This window comes from Mycetomoellerius zeteki, unplaced genomic scaffold, assembly GCF_001594055.1.
Source record: "Mycetomoellerius zeteki isolate Tzet28-1 unplaced genomic scaffold, Tzet1.0 scaffold612, whole genome shotgun sequence".
Lineage (NCBI taxonomy): Eukaryota > Metazoa > Arthropoda > Insecta > Hymenoptera > Formicidae > Mycetomoellerius > Mycetomoellerius zeteki.
In genome coordinates this window covers 170,670-181,357 of record NW_017257624.1, presented here as the reverse complement: position 1 = coordinate 181,357, position 10,688 = coordinate 170,670, and the positions used below count along the sequence as shown (strand labels likewise).

General features: G+C 33.5%; 2 protein-coding genes across 2 annotated transcripts; one reads left to right on the top strand and one right to left on the bottom strand.

The window, feature by feature from the left end:
- Window positions 1-541: 541 nt before the first annotated feature.
- On the top strand, window positions 542-2,622 carry Gnpnat (glucosamine 6-phosphate N-acetyltransferase). Its single transcript, XM_018456942.1, has 5 exons — window positions 542-773; window positions 1,054-1,174; window positions 1,903-1,965; window positions 2,039-2,166; window positions 2,234-2,622. The coding sequence occupies exons 1-5, from the start codon at window positions 759-761 to the stop codon at window positions 2,474-2,476; spliced, it is 570 nt and encodes a 189-aa protein (XP_018312444.1). The 5' UTR covers window positions 542-758; the 3' UTR covers window positions 2,477-2,622.
- A 378-nt stretch (window positions 2,623-3,000) lies between these two features.
- Window positions 3,001-9,277, bottom strand: yata (N-terminal kinase-like protein yata). The gene is made up of 13 exons (XM_018456925.1): window positions 9,026-9,277; window positions 8,259-8,463; window positions 7,193-7,339; window positions 6,991-7,119; window positions 6,685-6,896; window positions 6,150-6,240; window positions 5,575-6,057; window positions 5,137-5,358; window positions 4,636-4,888; window positions 4,360-4,530; window positions 3,952-4,232; window positions 3,332-3,440; window positions 3,001-3,251 (listed from the first exon to the last, which is right to left on the bottom strand). Exons 2-13 carry the CDS (start codon window positions 8,370-8,372, stop codon window positions 3,118-3,120), a joined length of 2,346 nt encoding a protein of 781 aa, XP_018312427.1. The 5' UTR covers window positions 8,373-8,463; window positions 9,026-9,277; the 3' UTR covers window positions 3,001-3,117.
- Window positions 9,278-10,688: the final 1,411 nt, after the last annotated feature.

Here is a 10,688-nt window from a genome sequence, read left to right as displayed (position 1 = left end):
TATATATTGCCGAAAAATTACAATTTTTTTCTCTGCAGTTATTATCTCTGTTGATAATCGAACTTTGACGGTAACACTGAAATCACAATTTTAAAGAAAAATCGAGTATTATTGAGTTTTAAATGCACGTACACCGATAAACGCGTCTACTAAACTAATAAATCATAAAATTAGTACAATATTATCAGTTTTTTACTCTTAATCACTTCAATATTAACAAAGACGCGAACTCCCATAAGGATGTCGGTCTTTAATAATATTTCGTCGGTGACCAGACTCAACACGGCTATTTACACTGGTTTACATATAAGATGCCATATTGACTTTTTGGCTACGAAGTTCCATTCTGCGATCCCTGTATAGTAGGTGGCGCTACCAACGCTGATATACGTTTTGAATGTCAGATCCTGGCTATTCCTCAAATGAATGAAATGACTGTAATTGGTCAGTTTTATAACTATAAATATTATTAAACCAGTTACGCATAATGTAAAAAACCCTAGAATTTATCAAATGTCCCTGCTCATGAGCAGGTGCAATCGGTGTTCGCACTTCGCACACCAACACAACAACGATGTCGAGAGTGTCGAGACGAGCTGACCGGAGTGACAGGCAGTGAACACTTGAACAGCATGGAGGAATCGGTGGAATCTTTCCACTATGAGTGAACAGGCACCAACAGGCACGCATAGGCACACAGTGCAGGCACTGGCAAGTGACAGGTTAACTTGTGAGCCGCGAAAGAGAGTGCGAAAAACATGAGCAGATCGCAGGTACAATACGTTAGCATTTTTTGTGTCTATACGTTAACATCTTTTCCTCGCGAGACTGTGATCTTGCATGTAATATGGGATTCATCAATTTTATCGTTTTTTTTACAATTAAAAAGCCGTGTATTTAAGAAGAAAAATATTGCCACGTTATTAAATTGCTACACGAAGAGATAACAGGAGAGATGTCGTACAGTCAATTCACGAGAATATATAAAGCTGCATTATTACGAAAAAGGAAAAGAAAATGTAATGTATCGCTTCCTCTGAATTTATTGCGCAGGAAAAATCTGTCGAAGAGGATGAAATTAATCTCTTCAATCCCACTATACTGGATAGATTGCCAGTATCGCACGTCGCTGAGTTACTTATAAGACCGCTAAAGAGTACGGATTATGATAAAGGTAATTGGATGTCATATCCAGTAAACGAGAATATAGATTGAAATGAATTCAGATTTTCAGAAATACGCATTCGCGAACGTTAAAATAAATCCTTTTCAATCTGAATACATTTTTATTCTTTTAGAAGAATTACATGAAGCACATTTCTATACCTTTCAATCTAAAAATAATAACAGCTTTTTCTGTGCATTGTGAATACTGTTCAATTCAAAATTCTGAATAGAAAATACAGTTTTTCAATTCATTTCAATAAAAAAAATTTTTTTATTCAGTTGGATTCAATAGACTTAAAATATGCAAAAAATTTCAGTCCATTTAAATTTATTTTCCATTACTGGAAAGAGAGAGAAAATAATTGCTACAATTTTTTTTAATTAGACATGTATCATTTGTCAAACTTTTATATAAATATATTTTTATATTTTATACAACAATATAAGATCCTGCGTACAATGAAGAGATATTAGGAACAGGAATAAATATTAGACAAATAAATAAATGGGAATAGAGATTAAATATATATTACTTGGTACAAATAAGATATAAGGCATTATAATTAATTATATATCATATTTTATTTATATGTTTATTAATATAATCACTACTTCTAATATTCTTATTTGTCTAATATTTAATATTTATTACTATTTCTAATATTTTTTCCATTATACATAGGACCTATTCGATTTTTTCTTGCAAATAATTCAATCATTTATGAAATTTTGTAGGTTTTTTAGTTCTTTTATCACAATTGACAGATGTTGGAAATGTCACTAAGGAACAATTCTTAAGTAAGTTTTTACAATTGGGGATTAGATTCTATAAATAACCAGACTAATTATGCTTTCCTTGTTCTGTATTTAGATAGATTCTATAGTATGAAGACCGCTGGTGGTTACTATGTTGTCGTCATCGAGGATATAAATTCTGGAAAAGTAATAGCATGCGCGTCCTTAGTTGTAGAGCAGAAATTTATTCATAATTGTAGCTTGGTACGTAATTTTGCATATTCTTCAAGAATTAGAAATGGATAATCCTATATGCATATATTTTTTATAGCGAGGACGCCTCGAAGACGTAGTGGTTAACAACAATTACAGAGGGAAATCATTGGGAAAATTAGTAGTTTCGATCGTAGTACAATTAGCCCGTTATTTTCGTTGTTATAAATTATCCTTGGACTGCGTAGATCGTTTGGTGCCATTCTACGAGAATATAGGCTTCAAACGGGAAACTAACAATGCCAATTATCTCAATATGCGCTTCCACGGTGAAAATGCCACTGAACAGTCTCATTTATAGTAACTGGTTAAGTTATTGTGGCTTTATCTATATCGGCAATCAAGTACTTGTTCACAGTACAGCGTACATATGAATTGGAAAACCGAAATATTACAACCTGAGTTATATTAAGTTTAAAAGAAGTATTTGGATGACAAATGTTATTATACTTGTAATTTGTTCTCTGTGAAGAGAATTTTTTTGCTAAAAAAATTTATGAAGAAATGCTTTTTTATGTATACGAAAAAAAATTTTCGTACTAACGTTTACATGAACTAAAATTAATTATTTGATATTCTCTTTTACATATTAACATAAGTATTACATAATAATGTTTGCGCGCAAGCGCGTGCATTTTTTTGTGCAATTTTGAAAAATGGATCCTACATATAAAATACACTGTCGCATTACATTATAGATTGTATAGGTTGTAACAAAATAATTGTTAAATAAAATAATTAACTTTTACTTAATATGTATATGTATATATTTTTTCATGCATATAATGTTAATAAATAATATTGTAGAAAACGTTTTTGGATGAACCTCTTTCTTACATTAGATAAGATTTACAGAAAATACTTTCATCATGTTACTTGTAATATTTAATTTACTTAATGTACAATAGAATGATTAACATACGGCGCGTTTACTTGATTCACTTAAATCTTCTTCGCAGCTGGATTAGCTCGTAATTTCACTGCTCGTTTCGCCTCCATCTGCCTTTGCCTGGCTAATTTGCGCTCTTCTCTCTTCCTTCTGGCTTCTTCGTATTTATTGTTTCCACTAGGAACGCCTACAATAAAAGAAAATTTTCTCAATACTATATAATGAAACGAAATTTGTGTATATGTTCCGAAATCAAGTCAAATATACTTGGTTGCTCTAAGGGCTGAACATCTTCGAGAGACTGAAACTCCGAATCTTCCCATCCAACTTCGGAAGAATCATTTTTGTCTTGAACACCTTGGGTTGTTTCTTCTTCCTGTAATCCGAATGTTTTTTTTTTCTGATAATGATATCAAATTACACGACCATTCGAACAAATTATTCTCGTTATCTATTCATGTTTGTGTATGCATACATATAGTGTTCCAAAATTCGCATGTTGCAGTAATATTGAACTAATCCAGAATAAATTTCTCTTCGACAAAAATTGGTTTGGGCAACATTATTTTTACTGTTATACAATATTTAATATTAAATCTTTAATCATCTAAATTTTATATAATGAAACTATATACATTTTTAGCCTAGCATTTACTCTTTATTTCCTTTAATCGCTTATAATTTAAATAATGTTAATGCATTGAAAAATTTGTATTAAACAAAAAATGGATTCTTAGATTAGTCGAAAAGAATTCTGCTATTATAGACTTATTAAAACTTGTGACTATATACGTTCGTACCACTTGTATTAACATTTCAGGTTTGATAGGATATAAAAAGAATCTTGATTGTAACACAAAAATATCATAAAATGCCAAGTAACAAACCGGTTCTTCCTCAAGGCTGGTCCACTGTTCATTAGCCTTAGGGGAGTGGCCGGACGGTGATAAACTACTGGCTGGATTCAATGGCACCGATGATGTAGCGGTGGATTGCTGCTCCATATCTCCCCAATTATCGGCATCCCAACAATCCCAATCGCAATCGGAATTTGTATTTTGAGTGTTTTGCGTATCGTGCTCGTGATCGGGATCGAGGGAAGTCATGCTTGTTGCGCTGCTCGTCGTGGCAGTAGTGCTAGCGCTACTCTGGGAGCTGCTAGCTTGTTCTAAAATAATTAAATTAAAAGATGTTAATATGTTGATACATAAGGAGATAAATATAATGCTAAACAAGTTATTAAATAGAGTAAAAAAATGCTCATGAGTATGAAAGTAAAGACGATTATTGCTAACCTAAGGAAGCAGGTTTATTTAACAAGATTCTAGATGTACTGTGAGCATTTGATGATTTTGGCGTATCTGACTGACTACGATAGAATTTTGCCGTGACTGCCGTAACGGCCCATCCGGCCCATGTTGCCGCGGCATTGCTGAGACTAGGTGTTGCAGTATTCACATCCGCCTCTGTAAATATTTTAATATCATTAGAGTTTAATATTTTTTTCTTCAAAGTGTTCTCAAAGAATAAAATATGAATTATGAAATCCTAGTGTTATATGCAATGCTCACCCATTGATTCGCGAAGACCAGGATCTTCGGAGACTGTCTCAAGCTTTGATAAAAAACCTCGAATGATACGGAATGCATTGTCTCGTACACCTTTGTCCACATCCGTGGTAAGCGGACATAGAGCCGGTAGAATGCGATTTGCGACTTCTTGCAGAAGGAAATATTGCTGCGTCGCAGCTAGAGCTAGTATACTCGCAATTCTGGCCGGAGGAAAAGAATCGCGAGTTCCACGAATAAACGCGCCAATTAATACCTATATAAAATTATTTTTATTAACTGATTTAATAATAATATTTTATGAACATATTATGAATTTTACTATTTTATTATAAATTATTTTATCGTTTCTTATGAATATCGGTTTAAAATATATATTTAAAATATATATAAAGGGTCTATTCTGATCAATAAGAATCTAAACAAAATGTATGAAAGAAGCAGATGTCTGTTTAAAAATAAAAGAATATTGTGTTAAAATTAAACAAGAAGGATTGACGGTACCTTCTGCCTTATCTGAGGGTGAAGATGTTGAGCAATTTTTCCAAGGCAAACTGTGGTATTTGTGCGAATACCGCCTTGTTCGTCTTTCGACTGAAGTTTCGCAAAGTATCTTAAAGTCTCAACATTAAGATTATTATAATCTAACTTTGGTGCTAAATGTACGACTGATCTTATCGTTTCTTCCCTGATTGCCGGGTTTGTATCAAGGAAACCCCTTGCTACCTGCAAAAAATACATATTTAACATAGATAAAATAATTTTAGTTTTTGTTTAAAATAATACAATATTATATCATACAAGATACTTAAATTTCTCAAATTCAAAATATACTATCTTTATAGATTTTATAATATTAAAGATATAAAATTACAACAGTATTTTTATTATAATGTAATCACAATTGATAAAATATAATATTCAATAAAGCTTTTTTTTTACCTGAGGAAAAATGGCTTCGTTAACGGTAGCTGATTGTAAGTGGTCGACGAATCGGTCTAATTGTTGCAGCAATCGTAATCTCGTCGCTCTGTCATTCGATGCGAATAATTTAACGACACAGGGCACCACTCGACGCTGATACTCGGCGTCTGGTAACTGAGAACCCAATTGCAGCAACGGCGGTAACACGGCACTTCCGGCGTCCCCAAATTCGAAAGCAGCCAGTAATTGCGGCAGAATCTTGTACCTGCCAACGCCGTCAGGAAATGTATCCAATTGTGTCGCCAATTGCGAGAAGAATCGTCCTTTCTCTCCTCTTTCCTTCATCTGGATCTCCTCCAAGAATAAGAGGGCATCAACAAGATTGTTCTTAAAAAAACCGCCATTACTGCGACAACGCGCTATCACATCTGCGGGATTTGGTCTTCCTTCTGGATTAGTTCCCGTTAACTCTCGATATACTGTCGTTATTTGCTTTGGAATCTTCAACAATAAATAAAAGATATACGTGCATAAAGATGTAGGAGATTACGGTTCGACAAAAAAATGTAACGTGAAACAAGCAGACAACTTACTTGACCTGTAATTTTAAGTTGTGAAGTGGTGTTGAGGGTGCCATTGTACGTTTCCCATATCAGACAACCAAGTCCCCACATGTCAACTGAACTATTTTTTTTATTTATTTATTAGTTTTATATTACAAATATTAAATTCAAATGTTTGTAAAGTACTACTATATCGTATCGTTTCAATTGTACCTCTACTACATTTACCATTACATTTGATGCTTTCCAGCAAGAGACACAATGGCTGCATTCAGCAGAAAAAGCAGCTTTGCAACTGTTGTAAAATTCTTTAATATGATTGGTTTTGCCCTTAGTTCCTCATTGGATCTAAATGTATCAATCATATTCAAGAATTTTACAACAGTTGCAAAGCTGCTTTCTCTACTGAATGCAGCCATTGTAACATAGTAATTTCATCTTTGTTTAACATTGACAAACAACGAAAACGTAATGATTCACTGTGTTACATTGTATCATTTGTATCCTTTGCTGGAAAGCATCTATTGTTAAATTTATATTTGTTAAAATTAATATAATTGTTTACCATTTAGTTGCGGGCTTTGAACTTTCTTTAGCCTCTGGTGGTTGATACACTTGGAAATTAGAAGGTAAGAAATTGTATGGCATGTCCACAGCTGTCATGTATTCAACCCCACCGAGTTTCCATTCGCCGCTCTCTTCGTTAACGAACACTGTCCACAGATTGACATTATTATGCCGTAAATTCCCGTCGTTATTTAAGAAGTTAAGTGCCCTCTGCCATCAAATCGAAGTAACATGTATTATAGATCTTTTTTGTGTGTTGCTTAGAATTCTTTGACGTGATCTATGATGTTTCATTCATACATACTGTGATTTGAAATATGCCCCAGGAGTAGTACAATTCCTTCTTAGACTCATTTTGCGAATTGCTTTTTTGCGTCAACCGGTTAAACAACGGTTCCACATGTTCTGTGGCTAAGTAAACCATTTTGTCAGTCTGAAGTAATGAAACACAAATTACATTTTTACATAAAGAGTATACCACTACCATAAGCCAATACAATTCATACCTCAAGACTATCAAGATACGCAAGTATGCTTGGATGTCTAAGTGTCTTGAGTCTTTTTACAGCTGAACGGGCAATATCCAGTTGCTGTTCTCCACCATTTTTCACGTCAAAGACAAAAACTGAAACATCCTCACCTGTTGTGGTGCCCTGTGGAAGATCTTGTGAGGATAAAAATAATATTTTCACCAATAAATTAGAAGAGAGATAAACTCTTGCCATTAATTAATTTGTCACCTTTCGTAAATTATAAAGTGATAAAATATGACATTGGACGCTTTTCATTTGGTGACACAAGTCCATTCAAATGTTATTCTGGCTTCATCACTTATTGAATGCCAAAAAAGATAGAATGACGTTTGTGTCAACTTATGTCACTAAACAGAAAGCACTCATTATGTTGCATTCAAAGCTAATCTACAATGTGCTCCTTGCTTTCTGTTCCTTGTTTTTTTGCTTCTTTGCAACCGTTTTATTGTATTAAATAATATTATTATTTATAATAATATCATGTTTCTTGTCTCTTTCAAAATTGGTCAACTTTTATCTTAAGCAATAGAAAATAAAGAACATGAGGCCTGTTCTTTTTAGCTGAACTTCTTGTATGATTCAGGGCCTCTATTCTTGAAAAAAAAACGTATACGAAATTCTAGAAAAATACTACAGTATACATAACATATACTGTGGTATTTCTCTAGACTTTCGTATACATTTCTTTTCAAGAAGGGGTCTAGGTTTTTTCTTTTTCTCTCCAATGTAGAGAGAAGAGGAAGAAAGATGACTCGTACAAGAACTTTAACTAAAAAGAACAGACCTATGAATAAGAGGCAAAAAGGCAAGAGATAAAAAAATGGTAAGAAATAAAAAATAGACAACAAAGAGGTATTATAGATTAGGTTTTAAAGTTGATAAACTTTGGAAGAAACAAGAAACACATATTGACAAAATAGTTGCAAAGAGAGAAAAGGATGAGAGGTAAAAAGCAAAAAACAGAAAGCAAAGAGAACATTGTAGATTAGTCTTTAGTGCCTCTCTAGAGTCATTAAATTCTCACATTCAACTGAATTACCTTTCTTTTAGCCCTGTGTATTGTCCAAATGCTTTTGTTATCCAAACCAGAAATAGGCTCCCCGATGTCGTACGGGAAATCCTTGGCAGGATCTCTCGAGAAAAAGGACCACATTGTGGAGCTTATACTTTTATCTACACATACAGCAGACCGCACTCAATCTTCAACGTGACTTATCATTGACACTGACAGCAATGCATCAGAACTGCAAAAATACAAGTCATTGCTTTTTGCGTATTACAAACATGCTAGAAACATGCTAGAAAGATTATTAATTTGTGACGTGGAATCTCTATTATTCAATGAACATGCAATTCCAATGCAATTTAATACAAATCCGAAATGGAGGTTAAGTGACGAATCCAAGGAAAAAAACGAACGAATCCGGCTGTTTTTCGTCTAAGAAATGAGTTTAGAATTGTATCCAAAAAAACCTAAAGAAATTCCACGCAAACAATTAAAAATTAGAAGTCATCGAAACGCTACGTGTTGCATTCGGCACAGTCTGAAATAAATTGGAGCGAGATAGCGGAAGGAAAAATCGATCTGACAGAAGAGAGCGCACTTTGTTCGATCTGTCAAAGAATCAAAAGTCAACAAATGAACGTATTATAATATATTATATACCCGTGCCTATTCGTGAGTGCATGAAAGAATTTTTTCCCTTATTTACTCAGTCTCTGTAATTTTCTCGATTATACCGAAAAGCAGTTACTCTTCGGTTCTCCCCGTTCCCCGAAGTATTGAACAGATTGAGAGAATCGCACCTCAAATTCGCATGACGACACGCGCGATAACGCGCAACACGTCATTTTGACGCAGGTTCAATCCTTACGTTCAGATACGTTTTTTAGCTGCGTTCTGGGTGTTTCCTCCAATTTTATCTATTTTCGCGCTCGAAACGAGTTTTGTCATTGATGTTGGAAATAAGGGGGGGAAAATAGAGAGAGGAAAGAAAAAGACTTTGGTATAAACGGCGAAATATCGATCCTTTTTTGAGACAATTGGTTCCCACCAAGGCTGTGTTCCAAAATTGACTGCCGGTACTGAAAATCTATAGTGCACGTGACGTAAACTGTAGCATTTTCAGTGTCGGCAGTAAATTTGGAATACAGCCCAAATTGATTAATTGGGTCTACAATAGGGCTGCGTTCAGGAATTATGACTAGATAACTTTAGGGTGCATTTTTGCTATAATATACGTAACGTAACCTATAGCTTAGAGTTATCTGAGTGTAATTCTTGAACGCAGCCCAGAAGTAGCGATCGTAGAGTCTTATGCTGGATTCACACTGCATCCGATTTTCGTTGTAAGACGCTCTGCATCCAATCAGAAAACAGGATTCCGATAATACGAAGCAAAATTCATTGTATTAACATAAAGTGAACATATATTTATTTTTTTTACAAATTTTATTGAAATATTATAAGACAGAATAAATAATTCATATTTTAAATTATATATCATATATTATAATGAAAATTGTGTCGGAAGGCATTAAAATGTCAAAATTTTAATAATTGACAAATTTTATTTACAATAAAAACTTAAAACATCAAAAATATATTTCAAAAAATGTTAACATTTCTTATGTTGTCTTTGTTTTGTATTTTTGTCTTATGCTTTATGTTCAAATATTTATAATTTCATATATTGTTATTTTTAAACAACAAAAAGTAAAAAAAATTATTTGATTTCATTAACACAGAAAATCAATTAATGAATTATTAAAAATTGAATATTAAACGTTTTATACATTAAAAATCAATAAAAAAAAAGATTTTTAGTGAGATTAATATATTTTCACATTTGAATCGAGCGCCAAACATGACGTAACTATAGGATAGATTCTGATTGGCTCAAATAATAAAGCTGCGCTCGGACACACCATGGAGTCGATTCTGTATCTTCAAATAGGTCTGTTCGCGTTGTGTACATTTTTTATACTCAGCATCTTCGCTTTCTCTCTTTTCAATACCCGAATATATATTCATCTCGTTTTAAGTGCAAAAACTTTTGGGGATTTCAAGCAACGCGAACAAACCTAAGGTAAAAATGACAAAAGTGAGCAAATATACTAGGTGTTGACCAATGAAATTATCAGTATTTTAGTAAATTTGCTCACTTTTATAATTTTCACCTCGTTTCAAGATACAGAATCGATCCCCATGTAATCCTTCCATCATGCAATTGGCCACATTGGCCACAGTGACCAACAGTGTTACCACATCGAGGGATTTACTCCTAGATTCGGGGATTTCGAAGATTATCGGGGGATAGATTTAAGAAAATTTCGATTTTCTTCAATTTTCTAGGGATTTCATAGAAGGCATGATTCTTTTTAGAATTTTTACGTCGTCCGTCGGAAAAGAGAAAGCAAAGATCATGGCTAAGTTCCGAAATTCACTGTCAGTACTGAAAATCTATAG